The 26,770-nt window shown below is 44.4% G+C and overlaps 1 protein-coding gene across 1 annotated transcript in view; it reads right to left on the reverse strand.

Moving 5' to 3' along the window:
• Positions 1-23,327, reverse strand: part of LOC144129154 (uncharacterized) — a 98,500-nt gene extending 75,173 nt beyond the window's left edge. The window contains exon 1 of the mRNA XM_077663099.1: positions 23,028-23,327. Within this exon, the coding sequence (XP_077519225.1) occupies positions 23,028-23,032 (5 nt within the window). The 5' untranslated portion in view covers positions 23,033-23,327. The remainder of the gene's footprint in view (positions 1-23,027) is intronic.
• Between the last annotated feature and the right edge of the window lie 3,443 nt (positions 23,328-26,770).

The raw sequence follows: 26,770 nt of genomic DNA on the forward strand, positions 1-26,770 counted from the left end.
TTCCGGAATATATTTCACAATGCGAATTTCAAGTCAAATTATCCTAGAACCGAGGAAAATCTCTGTTATAAGAAACAGGCTGGTGTTTCGTCGTTCTCATTACTTAGCAATGACGTAAAAGTCGTGTACTTCTCCGGAATTTATGCACAGACTGAAAATTGCCGGTTTCACGCCCACCGTCTTTTTGAGATGAGCGTCTCGGCCTGGTTCTTTCCCTAAGATATTCCCAATATTCGCACTTTTTTTTTATTTTTTTTCCCCATCGGACACGAAATCGCGCTCTTCACTAGGCGTGCGAGGAGCAGGTTTTGCTTGACAAGCTGTCTCTTCGAACTCGGCACGCACCCATCCACATAAACGTCGTGGTCTCGCGAGCGCTCTACGTCATGACTGGTATATTTGGGCCGTTAAAAAATCGTGCAAACACCCGCGCTAGACAGCTTTCCTAGTGCCGCGGTTTGGCGAGCTCGTTCTGTGTGCGTGCGTGTGTGTGTGCTCCTGCACCCCCCAGAGCGCGTCCTTAACCGCAACCCTGCTAAGATGGCCTCCCCGAGACAAAGAGAATCAGTCGCGCGTGGACACTTGACGCGCTTTAAGGCAAACCGAACGTGACGTGTTTGCCGTGCTCGCCGCGGGGTCGTCGGCGACTCGCGTCACGTTCAATTTCCAGACGCCCGCCGTCTTTAGCGACCACCGCACGCCACTTCTCCGATTGCCTGCTCCTCAATGTCGCCATTTCGGTTCCCCTATTTTGTTTCACATTTTTTTTATTCTTCATGTCTATCTGAGCCCCCTCGGAGCTGTCGGAGCGGCGTGTGACAACATCGGCTTGATAACACAAGGCATGGTCTCTTTCTTCACGTTTACGTTGCATTTCCTGCATTTTTATTGCGCGCTTTGTTGCCCTGAACCACGCACTTTCATGTCCTTCTGAATGCAAGCACTCTGAAGGGCAGGAGAGGGGGGGGGGGGGGAGGGTGCGGAGTTAACTAAAGCGGTTATTAACCTTGGCTCACATACGTCCGCGGCTTGGCTGGAGCTATGGCGTAAGCAGAATTAGGAGCGTCTGCTTACGGTCAGCATCGTCTAAATGAAGCACGTCCTGACCATGCCATGGGTTCTCACAGTCTGGAGAAATTTGGCACCGACAGATTGTTCGGCCTCTCTGGAGGCCTCTCTTTTTTAGTATTATTCGAAAATAAGAACTGCTGTGGATGCGAAGTCGTTAACATTATTCCAGCAAACTGCCCGGTTGCATTGAAACTTTCATCATTTATTTATCATAAAATATAAATCGCTAACCCGCCGCTGTGGCTCAGCGGCTAGTGCGCTCGGCCACTGATCCGGAGTTTCCGGGTTTGAACCCGACAGCGGCGGCTGTGTTTTTATGGAGGCGAAACGCTAAGGCGCCCGTGTGCTGCGCGCTGTCAGTGCACGTTAAAAATCCCCAGGTGGTCGAAATTATTCCGGAGCGCTCCACTACGGCACCTCTCTCTTTTCACTCCCTCCTTTATTCCTTTCCTTACGGCGTGGTTCAGGTGTCCACGATATATGAGACAGATACTGCGCCATTTCTTTTCCACAAAAACCAATTATTATTCACTGAATTCGGCCCTAAAGATGGCGTCCCTTCTTAATATTCGCGATGCTGGAAACAAGTGGTCATATTTCGGGGCTATCAAGCACGGTGCTCAAGTTTCTTTTTGATAGCGATAGCTACACCACGCCACCTCTTCGACCCTTCAGAGTTGCACCACTTGAGCTCCGGAGCACCACTTCAGCTCTGCGGCACCACTTGAGGTTCATGGCGGCACCGTTGGTCACGTGGTTGGTCACGTGGGTTGATCACGTGGTGCGGCCTTTGGTCACGTGGTACGGAGGAGCTCCTGCTGCCGGCCGGGCGGCGCGCAACAGCTGCAAGAAACAGCTGTGCGCATGCGCCGTGTCAAGTGGGACGAAGATGAAGCAGGAACGCCAGATGTAGAAGGAACGCCACTCGGCCAGATGTAGCTATCGCGTCACTCGAGGTTTAACCAGAGCTAAACCGCAGCCATTTTTTTCTCTTAAAATTTCTCTATGACATGGTGTACAAAAAAAAGTGTCCTGATTCATCTACTCACAGCTACTGAACAAAAGGTAACCTTTAAAAATGTGTCACCTCCATGAACCACTGAATGGTATAGAAACAGAAGCAGAGGTAAGATGATCCGCACTGTTGTAAAAGTCCTCGCTGAAACTTTGTTTAACAGAAATCGTAAAAAAGAGGTCTTCAGAAAGAATGACGGGCCATATAAACAGTTAAACGTGAGCATATTACACCCCCGCACCTTCTTTGAATCTTAATACCTTCACATAACTATGGGTCACGATTTGTCAGGAACGAAAAGCGAATAGAAGCTCGAACTCCGCAAGTTTGCTAATGTTGAAGAGATGACACGAGGAAGACAACTGCTGTAGTTTTATCTTCGTGTCGTTGTTATTCAGTACTGAAGTTACGCGAGGTTTCAGTATTAAAGCCTTTTTTTTCCTTAGTGTGAGCCGGGCAGCTACCGAGGTACATCACGTTAGGAAGCGAAGACCCTTTTTCTTATAATTTAGTAAGATTCCTACAGCATGAATTACAGGAGAATTGCCAGGTAAGCTTGGTAAATAAAGAGATGTAAATTAAGGTGAGACAATATCCTAAGCATGGCGTTATAAATCGCGAATGAAAGAGTGGTTGTTGTTTTTTAAAAACAGCCGAAGTTAAGTCATTATGCTAATGGGATTGCCAATAAAGTTATTTCTATGCCGATCCGGCATTGCTTGCAAAGTGCGCGAACTGCAACGAGAATGCAGATTTTTCTCTCTACAGTGTTTATAGTCACCTTTCTGTTCGCAGATCATGTGTGCGATGCGGAAAATCAATCCTCGTGCTTGGATACTCTCATTCCGAGTTCCGAGGTATTAGCCGGATTATGAGCATGCGGTATGTGCATTGTGTTTCAAAAGAATCTCATCATTTTCTGGGCGTTGTAGAAGTGATAGAACTAATAGAAGCAGGACGACGTTCTCATTAACTTGAACTCCGGTGCTGGCCGGAACGTTTCAACAAAGCGGCTTGAGAACGTAGATGTTTCTCTTCTGCGTCGTATTTACACCACAATGGGGAAAGAATACCAATCTTTCGGAATGATGACAATCTCTTCATCGACTGTGGTGTCTGTAACATTAATACTGAAATGGGAGGCAGAGTTTACGGAAGATATTAGCTCTTTCTGTTTCGACAGAAGCACACGTGGTATCGTCTAAACATTGCCGCATCCAACTTCACGAGCACGTTGATGAGAACAAATGAAATCTTAGTCAGCAAGGCCGTGTTGTCCGGTGGTGCTCTATTAAGCCTATTTCGAATAGAACAAGATATGAAAGTTTTTTTCAAATTTATATATACAAAAAAAGAAACTGGCCAGGATCCGAATGAAAAACTTTTCCTTGGCTAATCGAGTCATGTCCTACGTCTAAAGACAAAAAAATAGAGCAAAGTCGAAAAGGAAAGGCTATTAAACTGAACTAGCAGCCGAAACTCTCAGCAAGGCAATACTTCACCCGAAATTTAACGTGAAAGAAGACGGCATAATACGCATGTAGATTACTGTTTGGGAAGAATGAATGTAAAGTTCCAAAATCACTGCATGGTTCTTCGAGAAAACTGTACCGCTTCCTTACGAATTTAGGTCTCCTGAGAAAACCTAGGTAGTGCGCTACATATAATTCTATGCGCTCCATTCATATTAAACGCAATTTTACAGTTTCAATCAAATATGATCCGACTGTTTGCTAGAAGTTAGGCGGATAATAACGAGTAGCTACTCGTTTTGAAAAAGAAGGCTTTTCCTCTGCTGAAACACTTATCCACTTTATTTACCGGGGAAATTTTTAAACCGCGGACTGTTTGGGCTCCATGTAGCATATTCTTGGAGGAAAATTGAAAACGACAAGAAAAGCACTGCCGGCTGCTGCGAATTTAAGTTTAAGTATAGACTGGCACGGAACGTAATGAAGCAATCATGGAAGCGCCGAGTCATTCGCAGAAAATGAAGGCAGTGAAATAACATGTTAATTAAAACTCCTCAACAATTTCGCCTAGTTATGGTCAAGGGCAAGAGGAAAATGATAATAAAAGGTAGGCTACACCCTGTTATAGAGGCCGGCTTTGGAAGAAAGGTTCCTCAGGGAGTGCAGGATGTGAGCCGCCACAGAAAGAGGAAAGCTTACTGGAAGGCTTGCACAAAAGTGCGCGGTGATTGGAGACGTCGAAGTGGAGAAAACAGCCATATTAGTATTGCCCAAAACTCAAACGATTTGAACGATGTGCGTCGCATGCAACGCAGCACAGTGTACCGTGTGCTTATGTGTTTTGGACTAAACAAGAGCAGGGTCTTTTGAAATTCTATGATCTTATAGTGTGACGCTGTTCGCGTGTCTTTACAAGTGCATACATTGGATGTGAAATGATGTGAAATGGTCGGTTATAGAAAGGAATAATGCACAAAAACTGCACTGCCTACTCTTTCAAAGAACCCTATCGCTTTGGTGGTAACCGTAGACTCTTCCCTTTCCACCTGAGCGTGTTCGATTTCCTTCTGTAAGAAACAAATTGTATTGGGATTTTCAGTAAGGGATCCCGGCAGACCGCTTTGAAGTGAGTACTTTTCTGCTCTACTTCTTGTGAGAGGCATATTGGGTTGCTCTGAACGAGCTCAATTCCTCGATGCTGTTAACCGAGATTGCTTGCTCGCTCATTGTATGAGAGCCTGGTCTTTCGTACGGAATTCTTGCCGGTGACTGTTGCTGCTTTTCCACTATCTCGCATGATCCGGCTCCAATTTCGTGTACTGATAGAACATCCATGGTGTTCACTCCTTGATCTCTGCGAGATTCTTTGATCTAGGAGGATCTCGTTGCTCCACAGGTGGGCCGTATTTTTTGTTTTGTTTTTTCATTTGCCTTTTATGGCCTTGCAAAGTATCCACTCAACTCTTCAGCTGCTGGCATCTAGAAAGTTTGTTTGGTATAGGCTGCAACTACAAGGTTTCGCAGCAATGCAAATTACAAACACCAGTTGTTAACTTGCATACATCTCAATTCATACATTAATCTTGGGCGTCCTGTAGAAAATACAAACAAATTATGTTAGAGGATCAAACCAAGATTTTATTTCCAACGAATACTGCACACAGTGCCTCTTAAGTATAACATTTGCCTCCTTAAAGCGTGAACTTCAGCCCAGTTTACGCAGAATTAAACACATGTGCACACTAGGCATTAATTTGCCTTCATTCTTTTTAGATATAAAGTTAGGCCTTGTATATTTGTAGGAAGGCTTGGTAGGCTTTGTGATAACATGGAACAACTTGTTTTATTTCCAATTACCTGAAATAATATGAACAGTTGTGTTGTGGACATTTGTCAGTGCTTATCTCTGATGCGAGTGAAGCGTACGTAAGTCAGCTGACAAGATGCAAACACGAGTACACAACACGTTCCTCTTTTCTGCATATGTTATGTTTTTTTTTCATGTTATTCGCATAATGGAGCACCGATTAACTCGCTAAGGCAATACTCTTTATTTAGCTGGTTTTAATTAGTTCAAATGCTGCTTGAAATTAAACGGTGGGCAGGGGCGAGAGCTGTGAAAGGAAGAATTATAGGGATCATGTTAAGAGAGAAGAAGAGGGCGACTCTATTACATCGAATTCGCACGGCCTCTGCTCCCACTCCAGCCTGGATACATAAGACGGGCATAGCATCATCTCCGCTATGTTCTTTATGTGGTGTGTGTGAGGATATCGAACATTATATTATGCACTGCCCAGAGTACAACCCGGAAAGGTATGTGATGTTCGCTTCCTTCAAGAAGATAGGAATCCTTCACAGTTCAGTTCAGGACATTGTCTACCCGAGTGGAAACCAGGCATGCACAAGGGAGGCGTCACGCCTTCTTTTAACTTTTCTGCAGGACACGGATCTTGTTTCTAAATGGTGACAGCAGTTCAGTTCAGGACATTGTCTACCCGAGTGGAAACCAGGCATGCACAAGGGAGGCGTCACGCCTTCTTTTAACTTTTCTGTAGGACACTGATCTTGTTTCTAAATGGTGACAGCAGGAACGGACTATGGTCTACTCTGATTGAATGTGTGCGTAGATGGTGTCTTTTGAAGTGGGCTACGTCATACTGTGAGTGAATGTGTGTATGAATTGTAACACTACAATGAACTATGTTCTACTGTGACTCAATACGTGCACAGATGGTGACTTCTGGAGTGTACTGTGATATGGACTGTGTGGAGTGATTGTGTGCATTGATGGTGAGTGCGGGAGAGGAATGCGTGCTAATATAAGAGACTGTGCGCATAGCGGGGGAGATCCGACAGGCTTTAGGACATTATTAACATAGAAGGGACGCTACGGCAGAACAATTGCCGGCAGAATAAGCAAGGCTAACCCCACCTGTAGCATTCAACGCCTCAACTCTTCTCAACTCAGCAGAGTGGGTGTCAGAACAGATGCGTGTTCGCGTAGCTGAAATGAAAAAGTGTATATTGACATGATTAGAGAAAGTAATGCCGTTTTAATCCTGGTTAAATGACACGATAAAGGACCTTTGAAATCCTACGAACGGCAGCCTCCAGAAGGAGCACTGGAGTGCGCGTGTGAAGTCGATGTCCTTTCGGACTCTTCGTGTACTCTACTTCACGGTCAATTCCTCCGTTTAGGGTAGTGACAATTATTGCCCTGTCAAGAGATGCTAATTTGGGGCGTAAGTGAAGGACGCGTAGAGCTTTTAAGTGGAAAAAGAAGCAGCTTTTAAGTTTCTCTGTACCCGAAATAAAATCTCGATGCCTTGTAGCTGCACTGGAGCTTCTTGGCCCATTAAGTCGAGAATATTGCCTCCCAGAATGATGCTATAATAATACGCTATGCGCAGGAGGCAGCACGGTTCCCGATGCAGGTTCCGCGTTGAAGCGGCGGAGTCACTCACGATAAACCCGGTACTGCTTCTGCAAATTAAATTCAAGATTGCGTTCTTGCGTTTCGCCGGCGTGGAAGCTTTTTGCTTGCTTGAATTTTTTTTATTTTCTATAAGATTTGGCATGAGCACTTAGGGTCTGGGATTTCCGTCCTTCATCTGCAAAGGACAGGAGACGGGCTGTCAGGACTTACGATAAGGGCTGGCGCACAACTTTAAGTGGTGCGCGGGGCGTCTCGCTGCGCTGATCGCTGTCATGTGGCCTTCTTGTCTTCCTTTTTTTTCCCGGAAGCCGAAGCATGCACCGTCACCCTACTTTTTCGCGGTGCAGATCATTATTCCGGCAGAAGAGTGACGGTCGTGTCAGCGTGCATGTTTGCCGACGCGTAACCAAGTCGCATCGCGTGCACACAAGAGCTCCACGTGACTTGTGCCGCACCTGTAGGCTGATGAAACGCTCCCGTAAGGTAATGTTTGTGATATTCCGCGCTCGTTACACTGCCATATATGAGCATGGTTAGAAAACTCCGAAAGTTCCTCAAAGGCACGCAATGTTTCTTTTATGTCAGCATGCCACCGGTAGGTGACATACGCCATGATATAAGATGGAACTTGCCTCGTTATTCATGTACGCGACGAAAGCTTGGTGGCCGCTGAAACTATGCCAACACGATGGCCAGCACGTATCGTTGTAGTCTGCCACCAATACAGGTCTTTTTTTCTAACTTTATTTTTTGCCTTAAAGAGGATGAAGAACGCGTTTGTGTGAGGCTTAGGAAAACATTTGTGTATTTGTATCTATACTGTTCTCACAACGGCTTTCGGTAGTGGCAGCGGAACGACAAAGCCACACGGGCGCAGACGTGACATTTGCTACAATGGACGGATCTCTAGCCAAAATCAGTAGTGCTAACACGGACTCTGCGCGCGGAAGAGCTGTGGTGCACGCATGCGCAGAAATGGGACCTACGCAACGAAAGAACAATGCTGCTAGCCGACACGCGACATTGCTAAGGGCACTTATCGTGTGTTTTGGTTCGAAGTTCTTTGTTGGACGCCCAAGACATAGATCCCTTTGGTCTCGAGATTTGGTTTCGGATTTAAATAAGCAGTGGCTGCGTATTCAACCATTGAAGAAGCAACCAAGCTTTGTCGTGGAACATACTACCCTGAACGTTAACCTTAACAGCTTTGCGAGAATTTTATTCCCGCTAGTTGCCGAACAGGCGCTTCAAGTTCCGATGGCAAATGCCGCGGAGCACATCTTTTCCTTCCATTGTAATTTTATTATAAATAGCCACTAACAGCTACTACAGCCTGTGCAATCACAGCCATTGGCAGTGGTTGCGGCCCATTTATTCACATCTGTATCCAAGTAATGATAAAAACTCGGCTCCCGTCTGGCTCATTTTACGGAAGTTATGAAAGCCATATATAGCAGCGATGAATTTGAAAGCTTCCAGCAAGAGAAGGGAGGAGTTTCGTATCTGTGAATGACCGACGCTATCGAGCCGAGGTAACATCTTTTGACCGCAAGCGCAGTAAAAGGCAGATCGAATTTGTCATGAAAACCGGTACCTGAAAGCTGTTTGAACCTAGTTTATCTCATCTGAAGATACGGTAAATACAAACCTTGTGTGCTCAGCTCTAGATTTATTGCTTCTAAAGAATGCAGCTAAAAGTGTCCAGAAAATCTAGGTCACTTTTGGGATTGTGTTCAACAGGTGTTCTCAATAGCCCCTACAATTGATTTCGGCCGACCGCTGCTTCGGTTTTTCAGATTCTCAGATTTCGGGATTTAAATTTCAGTATAAAGCATCAAACAGTTCCGTTTCATTTTCACTAAATTTGTTCTTCGTTAACACAGATAAAGGGAACCGTATTTTTATTTAGGCTGCAGTAGTTGCGCGGTAAGTAATCGACCACTATGATTTAATATATATATATATATATATATATATATATATATATATATATATATATATATATATATGCGTCTCCGAAAGCCACAAAAAAGCACGGGGCGTATAAAAAGGGCCAAAGACAGAGCGGAGTTCTCTACAGGATGGGCGCACTTAAGGACAGCTAGCAGAGCCATTGGCTTGACGGCCTCGGGCACTGCAGCAACCGTCGAGTGGCCTTCTGCGCCAGGTTTAAGCTGAAAACGCGATGTATCCTCAGAGTTTCTTAATTTCCGGTATGAAAGCTGTAATGGCCGACAAGCCTGCGTCTCATGAAATCTCTGATATGACCGCTGATATGTGCAGACTTCTTTACTAGAGGTTTTTGCCTCATTGTGTGCACTTTCCAACTCTGGGCAAAGCGCCAGCACACAAATCCTGAATCATGGTGCGAAAGCCATTTAAAGCAATACTAATTTTGCTAGTATGTGCTGATAAATGAACAGAGGTGGTGTTGTGTACACTACTGGGTATCATCAAAGATTTCATTTTTGTTAATAATTTAATGTTTTTATTTATCGCAAATTATGGTGACTATTACAACGGCTAAGTTTGCTCACGGAGCCGAAATTTTACACAGCGAATTTAATAATCCGCTGATTCATGCTAGAGAAATTGAAGCTGCACGCATGGCATGAACGGTGCGTCTGTTTGTTCATATTCCGCTGAATAATTGATTGACCAATTCTGAATCGTTAATCTAATGGTTATCTAATCTGCCAGCTGGATTGATGACGTCATGGGATTACACCGAAGTTCGTTTACCAAAATTGCTTGTCTTGCACAAACAGGAGCAGATGATGAACATCGCCATATAAAATTTAATTCTCACATAGCTCACATTACATGCAAGGCTGCTTATGGCTTAAAACTTTTCATGAAAACTCGTTCACACCTTCCTCAGTGTATATTATTAACACTTTGCAACTCGTCCATTCATTCGTATCTAACATATAGTACGCAGCATTTACAGTACTCGTCTGACGTCCTTACTAGTAGTTCAAAATACTAAAGTTCAGCTCTTTAGATTGAAACTACATTAACTGCAAATTCCTTCCGTACCTGAGCTCGTTCAACATAACCTTTGTGTCTTCATTTACACGCCAATTAATAGATATATCTCATTTCTTCCCATTTCACAGCCAGGTCTTGCAAGCACTAACGCTACGAGATTTGCGATTAACAGGAACATAATTATACCTAAAGTACGCACCAATTATGGGAAGCAAACAGTTCATATGTCATAATTTTTTCTGAAATACCTTACTAGTGAATTTGAAAAACACTAATCGACAATGTAAATACAAAAATAAGCTAAAAGTCTTAATTTTTTAATAAAAACTAAGCTGGTCCCGAAGCCATACAGTCAAATTATAAAATTAATCGCACTGGAAGCGAATAGAATATTTGTGAACTGTGCTTTAGATGTTCTGAGCGCGACTTTAACGATTGCATCTTGCTATCCTTTTGTTTCGTGTTGTTTTGTATTATATAAGCCCCTTACCTTTGTACTATTTGTGTAATTCTTTGTTTGTCTGCATACAAATGTTATTTACTAACTGTGCCGCTGCCGATAACGATAACTGCATAATTGTTGTTTGAATTTTTATTGCAGTTGCTGTGTTTCTGTGTTACTGTTTTACTTACTAATATAGGAGGTCCCCGTACAGTCACTGACTACGGGACCTCCTTTTCTATAAATTTGCTCATTTTTTAATTGCTTTTCTATGCCAAAAAAAACTAATTCTGACAATTCCAAACGATGTTGAGGACGAAAGTGAGGATTGTAGAAAAATTTGAGGCAGAACTGTTTCCGAGAAGAAGAAGAAAGTTGATTTGAAGGGAAACAGACTGAGGAAGAAAAATATCGTCTAAAATGTAAAAGATAGCGCGTGCAACAAGTACAACAAAAAGAAACAAATTAAATTGAGAAACGCGCGAGTCTTGAAGGATACGCTAGTAACGAGGGACCGTCGCTGCGTAAATAAAATCACAAAGAGGGGAAATTGTGTCAGGTTTCTTGTCCTTTCTGTCACTGCTGTATAATACACATTCTCTTCAGGATCATTTCCGCTCAAAAAGGATAAATAAAAATATAAATCTGAGAGGTGCATGACTTTTTCTGGATGGAGAATTTCACACTGCGCTCGTTTCATCCAATCTCATTTAGCGCCAACACGCTGGAGAGTGTCAGCTTCAGTGTAGCCTGCTATTGACATTTTCAATAAAATTTCCGGAACGTGGGGCATCTCTGCAGGACGTAATTTTTAGAATGTAGCCTCTCTCATTGAATCACAATTTGAGATTTTTTTTTCAATCTAGTTTTATTTGTTTTAATTTCTTGAGATGCGGGCCGTGACAGCAACGCGGACGACCAGTAGACGCCATACGAGTGCGATCATCGCTTATCGATTCCATCTCTCTGTTCTGTCGCCCACGGTGCCCGTTTTATCTATTTTTTTTTAAATAAACGATGCTACAGATGGGTCGAACTGTTGAAGCCGTTACGTAGAGTCTGTGATTCAGACGCAATATTGAATGTCTCAATTTCCTCCGGCAGTTCGTTTTTACGCAATCCAGCGCACACTAATTGAATCGGCGTTCCTCTGCATTAGCCACGGCCGGTTGCAGGACGGTGGCAGTCGGAACGCGATATTATCCACTCGTCGCGCGAGTGTTCACTCACGGGCATCGGTCCTAGTGGTGGTAAAGTGGTGATAGTTTTTTATCGCGTCGTAAGTCCACCTTGCCGTTATCTAAACACGATATGGGTGTCATTAGCACTGTTGGAACACGTACACTGCTCGTTATCGGCTTGCTCAAACTCGCGCAAACGAGACAATATGTTATGTGCACCAACAACAATCGGCTAGCAGTTTCGTAGGAGTGGTAAGCTGGATAGACGTATTGTGCTTGGCGCTTGGCATATCTGGGTGAAATGCTTTGAAAATTAGAATCTAAGCACATCTTGGGCAGACGAAAACACCCTGTGCCTAAGAACGCTTTCGCCGATGCTCCATTGCACCTTTAAATTTCGTCATCATCATTATAATCCCAGTTAGAAACAAAAACACGTGTGTACGCTTGTGAATGCCTGTAGGGATTCATAATAGAGGTGCGGAAGGTAGAATAATGAAGTACACAAAACCTTTGGACAGCGTCTTTAGTCACTTTGAGAGGCTCACATTCGCAAAGATCGAAACATGCCTTAAGTTGGAGGCACACATTGTCCGCAGTTATCGCCTTTCTTTATCGCATGTGTACTTCATTTTCATTGCCTTCAGAACGCTAAGATATTCAGAATTAACATCAATGCTCACGTCACTGACGACATTTTTATTTAGAATAAAAAATAACTGATAATTTGTAATATTTGGTAACGACGCCACTGGCGCATAGGTCACACGCATGCTATGGGTCGGTTACGCGTTGCTACAAAATCTTTGTTCTGGTCAACGTAAGCAGCCTGCGTTCACGCCGCTACGGCCTTGATGGCAAGAAGTTGCGGTGTGCTCGCAAAATCGGCATATACAAAGCCTACCAATAAAAATAGAAAAACACAAATACAATAATGCCGCAAGATCCGAAAGTGCGTTAGCAACTATTAGCTTTAACTGAAGGAAGCGTGCGCATTATTTAGTTCTCAATAGCACAAGAGCCTCGCTTTAGTCTTAAATAATCTAAAAGCGTTCATCATTCAATTCTAGACCTGTTAGCATGACAACTCCGTAGAGCTGCCAGACTACGTGTTTAAAAGGAAGGGTAGTATGGAAAAGGTAAGCAGTTAAACCGAAATGCGCCAAAATATTGAGGTCGAGTAACAAAAAAAAAAATTCTAGAAAATTTTGTTTTGCGATTACTTTGTGGTAGCCGGTGTTAATGGAGCGATAATTACACCGTGATTAAAACTAGAGACGGCGCCGACCCTGAAATAATTGTAAGCATCTGATAAGACAATGCCATCATGTTGCGCTGAAAAGCTTGCACTGGTGGAAAATTACAGATTTCGCGCACTTTCGCGAGTTGGGGGGAATTTCATAGCAAGTAGAATCGCCTGCTGTAAACGGCATTGACAACAAAATTGGCCGGTCGGCTTCTGTTTTCGTTGAATGCTGCGGGACATGGGAAAATTCTCCACTCGCTTTTCGTTCAGCCAGCACTTGAATTGGCATTTAAATAATATGGCGGAGCAGGGTGAAGCTGATTCGGATTTATTTTTGTTTCACTGGATGGCTCGCAAAAGAAACGTAGATAAAATGGCTTGGACCGAATTTCTATCGAGCACAGGCGGAAAAGACATGACGACCATGTAGGCAAATAGAAGATGGGAATCCATCATCTATCATTATGAATGTGGTGGATAGAGAATGCGACTGATATGCTAAAAAGATATAATAGCGCTAGAGATGCTTGTGGGTAGTTGGACACATCAGCATTCATCACCACACCGATATCTACCAACCTCCGTCATGAAAAAATATTCCCAAACTACTCTTGGATTAAAGACGTGGTTCGAATCTCTGCACCTCGCAGTGGCGTGAATGTACAAAGGCGGCAGAGTGAGGTCATCCATGATACCTGAGTTTTTTTTCCCTCGATGACTGAACGCAGTAAACACTATTCCACTTTTCAGAGATGCCTCCTGGAGAACACACTTTGTTTTACGTATTGCTGCATACCCTGCACTTTCTAACGTAAGTCTTTAGCCACACTACACCCGCCAACAGATGTCACTGGTGCGGCCACTGCAGCCATCATTACATTCGTAGCTTAAAAGCACTTGTGCGTGATTGTGGTGGTCAGGAACAGAGACTTGTTGGGACACAAGGACGCATCTTGTTCTGGAAGTTATTTCGGAGTAAGCCCGTCCTCTTGTTCCTCAGGATATCAAACTTTGAACAATACACTGGGGTGTGTTGGATTCGGTTCTGTGCGTACGCTAAGAACTAATATTTTCTTTTCGATGAAAAACAGCTCGAAAAAGAGGACGGGCGAGCATAAGGTGAAGACAGGATAGCCCTTGTCCAATCTTTAAATTGCACTAGTTCGTCGTTCCTTTCACACTGTATTTTGTTGAAAATGAACCATAATCAACTCGCTCAAATGTCCGTTCTTCTGCAAGAAATAATAGCTTCAAGTTCGTGCACGGCAGCACCAGAGTTTTCAGAGGCAACATCTACCCACCTTGAACATAAAATCTTGTCGCACAAAAAGGAAGTGCACAGAGCTTTTTTTTTTTCCTGAGGAGATTCTCGGGTTCCTGGTGCGTGAAAACAACATTATTTCCGCGTCTGTGACAAGCACATATTCAAAAGAGAGTCCGTGTAGTACTTGGCTATGGAACTATTCTACTTTCTTTCTTTTTTAGTGTGTGTGTGTGTGTACATAACGATGCACTATCAAAAAAAAAAGCAGGGGGGGGGGGGGGTACACGGTGTTGAAGCAAGCAAAGAGTGCGAATAATTTGTGCACAGAGTGTGTTTTCTTCCGTTTTAGGCGGACGCGAAACATCTCGCAGAGGATAAACAACGCGGAGAAGCTCCACCTCTTCCGGATGCTATCTTTTATATATTCATTTTATTACTCTATTCTGCAGCCCAACGTCGCTGACCCATTTTTTCTGCATTTTTTTCTGTCTTTGATCAGTTACCCTTTCTCCTGTTCAGGCCATCACCACAAGGGGCTGTTGTTAGTAGCCTTTTGACGTACTTCATGCTAATTTTTCTCCTAGCTCTTCTCAAGGGAAACCTTATGTACCTACCAGCGTCGTTATATCACACGTCTGTGTGTGCAGGAAGACTAATTGTGCTTCGCGCACGAATCAAAATAAGATGTTGGACATACTGCAGCACCCGTGCAGATATGTTTGCTCGGATCTCTATTATCCTGGTTGAAAGAAAAAGCGGTTCCTCAATTATTTTTACTTGTATTCACATATGACAAAAACAGCGGGTATGACACGTGAGATACGGACATCGTGATGTTATGCAGTTCTCATTACGTGTCCTAAAAACGCACCCACGCCAGCATTGCAGGTAAAAGTAGAGGGGGCAAAGGTAAAGAAAAATAATAAATAAAGGCTACCTTAGAGGCGAGCGAGTCCGAGGTTGACGCAAAGATTGCAGCGCACGAGCTCAAAGCTTGCAGCTCTTCAAACACATGAGATTTCCGCTTCGTTGACCATGGAGCCTTATGTCTTATTTGCGATACGTGAGCTCAGATCCAGTATTACTGTTCCTCACATTTTGATGCACTACTGTTAGGCAGCGAATAGTTGTGGTGTGGTGTGGTGTGGTGTGGTGTGGTGTGGTGTGGTGTGGTGGGGTGGGGTGGGGTGGGGTGTGGCGTGGTATAGTACGGTAAGGTACGGTAAAGTACGGTAAAGTACGGTAAGGTACGGTAAGGTACGGTAAGGTACGCTAAGGTACGGTACGGTACGGTATGGTATGGTACGGTACGGTACGGTACGGTACGGTATTGTATGGTATGGTGTGGTATGGTATGGCATGACGTTATAATTAATCTTCAACTTCGCGAACCTTATTCAGGGAATAATTAAATAAAGTGATTAGCAGTGCACATCGGTTGTTGTGCGGGTTACAAGCAACTTGAGCAGAAAAAGAAGCGATTGTCCTCGTAGCTGGGCTTGCAGAGTGAGCCGGGTTGTTTCTTGCATGGCGCGGAAACGATCGTCCCTTAATGGGGGCGTCTGGGAATGTATTTGCTCGAGAATAACCGTTTTTTCCCATTAGCTTGGCACCGGGAGCCAAATCTTGTTTGTCGACGGGGCCCAGGAAGAAGCCAAGAGGAGGAAGAAGAATGGGACGACCTTCCCCCACCAGGCTCCCAATGCGCATACAAATTTCCCTGGGGTATCTGCAAGTCTTACGCTCCTGGAACGAGCACTAAACGACAACGGCTCGGGTTGAAACAACCAGTCATGAGAAGCGCTTCTTTTTTCCTTTGAGTAATCAGGGATTAAGGGTATTATGGTAACCACTACACTGTAATTTCTCGTCAGTTATGTTCAGCTCATCTAGTGGTCTCTTCCCGTTTTCTGAGCAAAAAGTACGTGAAAGACTCTAGCGCAGTCCTCTTCTCTCATATTACATTTCCAGGATTGAAAACGGATAGCGTATTGCTTGTGCGAATCGAAAATAATTGCATCTTTGAATGACACCAAGTAGTATAACTTAAGTTAAACATAGTTAAAACGTCTTCTCTACCGCAGCTCCCATTAATTCGCGCAACAGTACCTGAAAATTGAAGTCCGCCGCAGGATTCTTGTGCGTCACTTGTCTTCAAGCGAGATAAGTTGCGGCTATGTTTTATGTTGCACTTGAGACTTACCTGAAGCAAAAGTTTGGTTTAAGTTTTATGTGGTTCAACGTCCAAAAGCGACTCAGGTTATGAGGGACTCCGTCGAGTAGAGCTCGGACAATTCTCACTACCTGGGGATGTTTGGCATGCACGGACATCACACAGTAAAACGGCTTCTAGCATTTCGCCTCCACCGAAATGCGACCACCGCTGCCGGGATCGCGCCCACCTCTTTCACGCCGACCCCCATAAACACTGAGCCACCATGGCAGCTTGAAAAGTTACCAACCTAGAATAACCTGCTCTGGGGACTAAAGGTATTGTAGTTGCGTCACGTATGTACCAGCTTAAAGGGCGAATTCTTGGTTTTGCGGAGCCGTGAGAAGATACTCTCCGCCTGCCTGTCTACGACGATAAGTCTTGGTCAGGACGCCCAGCGGCTGACATAATAATAATAATTGGTTTTTTGGGGGAAAGGAAACGGCGCAGTATCTGTCTCATATATCGTTGGACACGTGAACCACGCCATAAGGGAAGGGATAAAGGAGGAAGTGAAAGAAGAAAGGATGAGAGAGGTGCCGTAGTGGAGGGCTCCGGAATAATTTCGACCACCTGGGGATCTTTAACGTGCCCTGGCATCGCACAGCACACGGGCGCCTTACCGTTTTTCCTCCATAAAAACGCAGCCGCCGCGGTCGGGTTCGATCCCGGGAACTCCGGATCAGTAGTCGAGCGCCCTAACCACTGAACCACCACGGCGGGTCCAGCGGCTGACACCAAGTTCGTTTTTGCGGCCGACTTCTTAAGGATCTTTGTTCGCACTCTTAGGCAGGATGGAGCGAATTTTTACTTAACTTCAGCGGCGGCGTTTGTTCCTATAGCTGTAATCGAGAATGTTAGTGCACTATAAACTCAAATTAGCCTATATGAGTGTAAAGAGAGTAAGCTGTGCTCTGGCGCACTTTGTTCTAGGGACAGGATATGCTCCTTAAGTACCAGGCTAGCTTTTTACCACTAAATATAAGAAATGCTTACTCTTGGCAACGGAGGCATGTTCTTATCGGAAAGCATAGTAACTTGATGGAGTTCGCCATTGGAGGAGCCTTTTAAACACGATACCGCAGGTCTTGCGTCTAGCAAATGGAGGAGATTGAAGCGTTGGTTTAAATCTTTATATCTGCAAGTCCTTAGCGCGTTTTGAAGAGGGAATTTATACAATAACCAAAAAAGCACCATAACCACTGATCACCGCGTTGACTACGTACATTATGAAAGTATGCATAATGATAAAAGTTATTTGTTAAGGACTTTCAGGATTTAGAGCTACACATAGGATTCTTCCTTCTTCCGACCATGGAACCACGAACTTTGGCCTGAACTTACCAGTTTAACACAAGGGTGTTGAAATCAGGCATTTATTATTTTTATGCTGTGCCCTCAAGTGTAACTTTAGCCTCTCACGCGACTGAAAACTAATAATTAGGACAGAATGAAAATAACAACATGGAGTAAATAAAAGTTTTTCTTTTTTCAGACGCTTTCGAAGTGAAGCAGCCGAGTAAGCGACCTGACTTTTTTTAACGTATGCAGATTTTTATTTTAAAACTTGTGAGAGATACGTCAACGTAGCCTGCGCAGGCGAATTGTACAGCCTGGTGGACCTTATTTAATTATACTTTATATAATTAGTTATATAATTGGACGAATAATTAACTAATGTTAAGTAAAGTTAGCTAGTCAACGTTTAATTTTTATTATAGTGTCAAGAATACACTGCCAAATTTAAAGCCGTAAGCATCGAAGGGAACCCATATTTTAAATTTACTTTGTCGGCGGCGTTGTCCGAAATATTGAACGTAAACAGAAACGCATTTGAAAGGTTGTTGAGTGGGGTTTTTCGCATTGCAGACTCTAAAATAGCACCAGTTGCACCTCTATAGCGGCAAATACCGATGCCATTTGAGTGTTTTATGAAGCAGGAGCAGTTAAAGTGATTTCGGCGACAGTTCTAAGCGCAGCAACGCCGTTTCAAAAATTCTGCAACACGGGAAAGCGAACTCAACGACCCAACAAATACGCATTTTGGACGTTCGACATTTCGAACCACATTGCCAATTAATACATTTTAGAAACCAGGCTCACGATGGATGTTGGCGGCCTTTAAATTCGCAATATAGTCTTGCCGCCTAAATGTTTATTTGAATATTAGTTAATTATTCGTCGAATTCTTTAGCGCTATCACGTGCATAGTGACCACCTTGCTGTACAATCCACTTGTGCAGAGCACAGCGACGTGCCACTTATAGCTTTTAAAGCAAAAGTCTGTAAACGTTAAAAAAACTTACCCGGTATGTGTTAACGATGCACGAGCACGTTTTAGTTTAACATTCTTTTTAGAAACTGTCCTAACTTATTGCTGAAATTTTATTGCCTTTAGCGCGCTGTGTGCTTTGTGCCAGGAGCACACAAGTGTTTAACATCTGACAGACTTCATCCATACATTCTTGTGCGAGGCTTATGGGGCAAAAAGTGACGCTGCTCTTGCAGCAATTCTGGCGCCATCCAGGAATTCCGTAGAGTTCAAAGTGAAGCAGTCGTTCCCGCTAGATGGCGCACCAAAATGAAAAATGCTTTCCAAGATTCGCTTCCCGTCGCTGGCAATGAGAGGGACGCTGGTTGGGCATTATTGCCAGTAACGCCCTCTTTTAGGCTTTTATTTGCTCTGCTATGCTCGTGTCCTTAGTTTTACAGTAATACTTTGAAAAAAGTCAATATGTGTGTACCAAGAGACCATTCTTTCTTTGCTCAGAGGAGCCGCGTAGTCAGAAATACCACGAGCAAGAGGAATTTAAAGCGGCATCTTATAAAGAGGCCTTCTCAATTCAGCTGTATGTTCTTGAGCAATGTTCATTAAAATATGCATATTCGGAGAACCGTTCACTGCATAATTTTTATTTTAGCTCAAAAAGAATAGACAATTTTGCAATCTCTTCTGAATACTTTGCGCGTGTGCTCGCCATACGTTTTAAATTATATCCTCGTTAAATATAGTTGTTTCTCAAATGCGTACATCATAGAATAAAATAAAGAGAAACTGATTAGTAATACTTCGCTGCACGGAAAGTATCTGACCTTCTCCCCTAAGAAACTGTGTTCGAATGAACGCCTTTCAAAGTTGGCATCAGATTTCTCGTCACAACACAGGCTTGATCAAGTCTTCAGCGAAATTGACCCCGAATGGCGAAAATCACATGTCAGAATGCTGGCTCGGAATTGCAAGTGTGAGCAATTCTTAATAACGCTGTATCACTCGAAATTAAATGCTGAAAGGCGCTTTATTAAGCGTCGTTTAATAATGTCACAGAGCGTCTTTTCGGCTCGGCAGGATATTCGCATTTTAATAATTGAGGAAAAAAATAACATCAGCGGCTGATCTGCCTTTTCGCGGTCTTCGGTCAGAGGCTACGACAGAACCCACATCTTTGCAAAATCTTGTCCGGTTAATATCACTACTACTTACTATTAATAATATTTCTACTTGTACGGCCAGGAGACCTGTCTTAGGCTTACTTTTAGCGCTTTATAAACTTTTACCACGCAACGTAGAGAACTCGCACTTTCTATGCTGCGGCAAGTTTTTTTTTTATTTTGCTCATTTTCAACTTGCCTACTAGAAATAGCTTTGTAAATATATCTTGCGGGACGTTTTGGTGGTTAGAGTAATAGAAAGCCGCAATATCAGCGACGTACGTAAGAAGCCTTGGTTACTGGAAGCTGTGAAACAGTTTTAAATGCCATGAGACTCATTTTCTAATTAGCTGGGCAGTAAAACGCGCGCATTAAAGCTTCTAGATGTCTAAACATAATGCGGACAAGAATCGCAGCATAAATAAAACGCACACCGAAGACCAGGAACAAACAGGACAGGACTGTGCTCCTGGTTGTTCTGTGTGTGTTTTATTTATGCTGCGAATCTTGTCTGCATTATGGATAGCAGCCAACTAGCCCAAACCACCGTGCTACTGCTAGATGTCAAAGCACACTTTTCTTGCAAGCAGATTTTTCTAATGACTACTGGCTTGCAAAAGAGGAAGAGTTTTTGTTAGACGGGTTGCTTTTCAATGACGAAGTGATGTGCGGTCCTTAGGCTTACGTATCACTAAGGCCCTGTGGGAGTTTCATGAGTCATAACTACGCATGGCCTAATTTCATAGCTCAATGAATTGTGCGTGCAATGCGTGATGTGGCACGTGCCCATCTTATAGGAGCAGATAATCGCCTAGAAACTTTCATCAAACGACTCTTCTCGAACTTATATCTGGTCTGCCATTCGAACCGTACGGTCACAATTAAGTATACATGACCGTTTACTACTTAAGGGTAACGGACGTTTCCGTGATCTTTGATCACCTGTGAATTACCTAGCGGACACCCCTGACTTAAAAAATTTCTTTGCTTATGTCCACTATATCCTTACTTACAAGTGCTCTTTTTTGTTTTTTACACTTAAGTATATGTGTTGTGCACTTGGCCTACGCAAATATCAATGCTCCGAATCGGCGTCGCAGTTAGGTTTCTGAACGATAGTTTTTTTTTTGACGGCATCCGTCTGTAAGCGATAACTGGTTAATTGTTTTCGAGAAAAATCATAACAGTTCAGTTATAGACGACTCTGAACGTTTAAGCAGGTCAAGCAAGCTTAAACGCCAATGCCGACTTCCACGCACACTATGGCATGGTTACCAGAATACTGTTCTGTGACAGCAACTTTGCAATTGAAGAAAGGTTTTAAACATCGGGGCACGAGGCAGTGCAATTTAGTATCGGTAGAAAATAAGAAAAATGTTTCAGGGCTGTGTGAATAAGTGTTGAGCAGCGCAGAGAAAGCTTGAAACTATCAAGCATCTGAAGATGGTTGAGTCTGGAGCATCTCCAGTAAACACTGTGAAGATTTTTGCAACTACTTTATACTTATCTTCAATTTTAGACAAATAGCTTATAAAAGGTTCAGATAAGCAATCCAGTTCAAGCATTCCTAGGTGCCTAATTATAAGGTATCTTTTCCTCGGCATGACTTAACTCGGTGTGTACCAATGCGTGGTGTCGTCGATGTGAACAATGGGATTCGGGATATTTTTGTCCTCGCAACCTTCCCGTTAAATGCAAAGCTTCATTAATTCATTGGTGCTTAAGCCAATCGTTAAACAGTGCGTGAATCCCACAAAGTATGATGTTTCAGCCCACCAGTATGAAAATTCAGAGGTCAGTCCTCAACAGCATACTTATGTAAAGACGATTTGTGATCAACCTGTGCTTTAACTTTTGCAACGCTGGCTATTGTGAAAGGCAAGCGATGACACAGGCGCCAGCCGGTAGTCAGTTGATTTTATATGCGCATCGCTGAGGAAAATTCGGTCCCTCGTCCTTACAGGGAACAAGCTTTGATAACCACTTCTTTTCTTTTAAAGGTCCTTGACTTCCTTATATAATAGAAGCTCTAGATTCTACGCCACAACAAAAACACCGAGAAGGAAATTGGTTTTCACTGAGAGAAGTATTCCCTCTCGCCTTCTGGCAAAGAACTAAGCATCAAAATATTTTATGTAAGCATATCAGGGTGCCGGTGCGCGCTACAACAAATTGAAGCTAGCGCTTGGAGCATTGTCTTCTGCTGTGCTTGCTGCTCGCGTAATCTCCTTCGGACGAGTTGAAGAGAGTCCCTTTTCATCATTGAGCCGGAGCTTATCTTAAGGTTTTGGGTCATCAAGACGCAGTGGAGGAGCATTGAAACTGCGCTGTTGTAGAAGATAAAGTATCTCGTAGAGTTTCGTATATTTGCGTGTGTTCTGGAACAGCATTCACTTTCAAAAGGCTCTTCAGGACCTGATGAAGCCTCCTTGTCTGGAAAGCAAAATAATTTTTCCTAGAGCAAATTCTATTCATCCATCTCTGCTTTCGATTGAAGACAAAAGAATCAAAGGCATTAAAGAAAGGTAAACTAAGGCGCCCCTAACGATATCCTGTCCTCAGCGATAGCAGAGCTACGCCTTTTCCCACTAGTGTGAGTAATTTTGGGGAAAACTAGTCGAGAGTATTCTAACTGAAAGGAAAAAGAGGAGCCTTGTAGTAATCTAAGACCTCGGGTTTTGCGTGCTTGTTGTGAGAGCAAGCCACACCTGACAAGCAGATCTCCCAGGGTTACTCAAAAGACTTGCTTTCCTCCTTATTTCTGCCACCACTTGTTAAGGTTCATGAAATGCCGCTGGAAAGAAATACAGCGTCTTGACGAGCCGGTAAAATGTTGCTATTGATCTGGTATATTAAGATTGATCGAAAATCAAATGCGCATTGCGAACAAGCATCAAATAATACCGAAGTGGTAGAAAGATTCCTCTTAGTGTTTTCTGAACTCTCTTCCAACAAAAACTACGCCGACGCTTGTTTCTTGACGAGTTTGTCTTCACATTCCTTATCCTGGTAAAGAAACTTCCTGAAGTTATTGCTATCAATCGTTAATCCCGACATCTAGCACTCGCGCACGCATGCAAACAAGTCATTAACATCTTATCGGCTGATTGCTCTTGAAAACTCACTCAGGAACTCGGTGCTTTAAGCCGTGTGCTGCCCCTCGGTTCCTCACGGTTCATTGACGAACTACTTGTCCGAGTGCCAGACTCGTTAATTTCCCCTCTTAAGTTTTGATGAGGCTTAAAATGAAAAAGCCCTCACTCACCTCATTTCGAGTTTCAGAGGGAACAAGTCACTGCGCACAGCAGCAGCAGAGCAACTTCAACGGCACTCGGACAAGTTCTCCGGACGGCGGGAGCTGCGGGAAACAGTCAGTCACTCCCTCTCCCCTGTCTGGCCTGTCTGCGTTCCTAGCGGCGGGTGCGCCGAAGTCGACTTGGCAATCTTTGTTGCCCGAGACGTGATCCGATGGTCGCGAGGCAGCAGCAGGTGTCGGCCCGAAACTTTTTTCCTCTCCAAGTCTTGTCCCGTCGTCGTGCTTCGCAGCTCGCGGCCCTTTGTCGCCAACTTGAGCCGGCCACGCCGCTTTTTATGAGAGCGCGCTCCATGACGTCACTCGCGGCGGCCACCAATCGCGGAGTTCGGGTCGACCCCTCCGTTTTCGGAGGAGAGCAGAGAGGGGGAGATGCGCGGGAGGCAACGAGTGCGCAGTCGAAGAAAGGTTGAAAAAAAAAAAGAATAATTATTATACGCGGCGGGAGAAAAAAAGGGAGCGTGCGAAGGGAAGTAGGGGATCCGCCTGTAGCGCTCGGGATCGCGCGCCCCGTGCGAGGAATCTACGGGACGGCGGTGGGGAAGAATAAGGGAAGCGACGCGTCACCGCCACCGTCGTCGTCTTGTCGTCGTAGTTGTTCTGAATGGTGTGCCGAACTACCTTTCTCCCCCACCCTGCTCCCCACCTCCCCATCTCGGCAGTCTTCGGGAACATTTGGGCCGGCGGCTGAGCGCGCCAAGTTCTCTGTTTCTGGTGCTATCTTCCTCCAACAACAATTGCGGGCCGGCGAGAAGTGGAAAAAAGAACAGGGAAGGAATAGGGAGGGAAAGGGGAAAACGGGAAAGAGTCATGTGCGTTTGTGGGCCCACGCAGGCTTCGGATGCTTGGCGATCGTAGTGCCACCCGCGTGTTGCGTCTGCCGCTGTTCTTTTGCCTCTATTGCGTTTGTTTTGCGTTCGTGCTTGTTTTTGGGGGAAATTTTTGTTTCGTGGATTTTTTTCGGAACCCGACACTGCGGCCGAAAGAGACGCTCAACTTTTCGTCCATTTTTCTTTTCGCGTCAAACTTTTGTTTCACGGCCTCGGCTGCTTTTGCTGTTTTATTCTACCGAGAGAAGAAATGCGGTATCAGCGGAGGAAGGACCTGTTACAGCACTTGCGGAATTTTTTTTTCATGGGACAAAAAAAAAAGACCGCGTCTTCAAGAAGATATACCACAACTGTAAACTTCTCTTTTTCAACCTGCACTGTGCAAATGGAGTTGCTTCTTGTAAGAGCTGCTAAAACTTCAACAAATAACTAAGTGAAAGTCTCTAAATCATTTTGACAGTTAAAACGTTCACTCGGAACAACACTAGTTGTGAAAGTAGCAGCCAAGGCATTAAATGTCTTTGCGATGATGTCTAAACACGCACACTGAGATTAACGTAATATAAAACAAATGCCGAAAGCGCGCGCATCTTTTGATGAGTTTTTTTTTGTTTTTTGGTCATCGTTCTCTGCCTTGCTTCAAAAATTTCTACACGCACCTTTAAGTCTTCGCTCGGTTCACACATCCGAATGGGTCGTATTTTCTGGTTCCCTATTTTTCTTGCACGTAGTTGAGAACGACTGAAGAACGTCTTGTTCTGGACAATTTGTTTTCATTTTAGACGGAATTGTAAAATGCAGTGTACCCAGATTTCGCTCCCTGGTTATGGCATTCCGCATTCAAGTCTTAAGCGCAAGAATACGCGGAGATTCTTACGCTAAGCTTTATAAGATTGCGCATTTATAATGTGCCACCTGGAAAAAAAGTCGCTTTCTCCGCGAATGCATGTTATCATTCTTCATTAAATAACTTTATTGGTGGAGCTTATGTCATAACAAATTTGGGAAGAAAAGGGTGCCTTCAGAAAAGGATTCGGCTGGTGTTGCGGTATGTGGTAGTCTGGCTCAGGACTTCTGGATTAAGTTCCACCACTGTTGCCGCAAGTTGTTGCACTCATAGTATGACAAATCTGTCGCCTCTTTTCTACACGGCTTAAGAAGGAACGGGACCACTTCCCCAAGCTAGTGCTTAATCTTAGGCTTGTTAATGTCACAGGAACGATAATAACTTTTGCTTAAGCAGAATTATTTTAGACAGAGATTTGCCCGTATAGCGAGGATTGTGAATTTCTCATTCTGCCGTTTCAACTTAAAGCATGTTATTTTGTAATTAATGCTTGTAGTGGATAGTAAAAAATCTGGAAAGCTAACCCATGCCCTACTGCAAGTCATGTCCGTATTTATGTAACTTTCCACATACGATCGCAGCGATTATACCCAGCCTAAGTCATTTGCACTCTGGGGTGTATTTCCTAATGAAGATACACCCCAGATACACCCCAGGAACTACTCCTAATGGAGCTCCCGTGGAAGCCCATGTGCTATTTGGGGCTTTTATCTAAATTTCTCATTACACATATGCGCCCCAGCTAACTAGGGGAGCCGGGTACTCCGGCTCAGTAGCCGAGCGTCCAAACCACTGAGCCACCTCGGGAGGTGTTCCGGGGCACTGCAAATTGTGACACGTGCGCGGGCAGACGTACACTATATGGCATGGGCCTACGAAAAAAAATCCAGGGACAGACAGAATAAAATTAGCTGCGGTTCAACGCGGTTGAACCTAATAGGAGATGTGAAAACTTTGTTAAGCATGGTTGTCTAATCTGACGCCTTTCCATATCGCAAAGATCATCAAATTCCGCTTGACGGCGACTATACATCGTTGAAGCACTAGTTCCGGCACTAGCACTAGCAGCAAAGCACTAGCACTAGTACTAGTGCTCATGCACGGCTTTGTGTGAAGGTGGTTGTTGCTGTGACTGTTGGAAGAATGAAAAGGAAAGTGCACCGGCCTGCCCACTGGCTCAAGCTGAGCCACAATCGCTGCCAGGTGCAGACAGTAGGAGAGTTCAAAGAGATGTGAGTGGAAAGATTGAAAGAGAAGACGCGTGCACCAACAACCGTGTCATCCTAAACGACGACGACGGTCTAGCAACAGATACACCCTGTGACAAGGAGCCCTCGACACATTGGTGAGAGCTCCTAGTATCCCAGTCCCGTAGGGCCAAGAAGCCACCCATCACCCCCCCCCCCTTCCTCCGTGAAGGTATACGCACACGCCACACGCTTTGATAAAGCGAACAAAAAATGAAAATGAAAAAGGAAATGGCGCAGTATCTGTCCCACATATCGGCACACACCTGAATCGCACCGTAAGGTAAGGAATTAAGGAGGAATTGAGAAAAGAAAGGAAGAAAGAGGTGCCGTAGCAGAGGGCTCCGGAGTAACTTCGAACATCTGGGGATATTTGACATGCACTGACATCGCACAGCACATGGGCGCCTTTTAAAGCGAAAGCTTCACTGGCCGCGAACTTCCGATTTTGCCGTGGTGGTGCTTCGAGGAGGCACATGACGTCACAATGCGCGCCTCGCCGCGGAGCCGAACCGGTCTGGCCGGGTAGGCGGCGGCTGGCGCACTCGGAGCGAAATAGACACGTGCTGCAAGTCTCCGCCAGTGCGGTTAGAGTGCGCCGAAGCCGCCGACCGCGTCGGCGATCAAGCGCTGCTGGAGTATAGAGGGTCTCGCTTTGGCCGACGTTATGTCACCGTGCAGCGCGAGCGCGCGCGCGTTACGCCGACGTATAAACGCGCCTTTACAAAGGCTGCGCTTAACCGCTAACGAACGTATTCGGTGGCGGCGTCT

Source organism: Amblyomma americanum, chromosome 4 (assembly GCF_052857255.1).
Source record: "Amblyomma americanum isolate KBUSLIRL-KWMA chromosome 4, ASM5285725v1, whole genome shotgun sequence".
Taxonomy (NCBI): domain Eukaryota; kingdom Metazoa; phylum Arthropoda; class Arachnida; order Ixodida; family Ixodidae; genus Amblyomma; species Amblyomma americanum.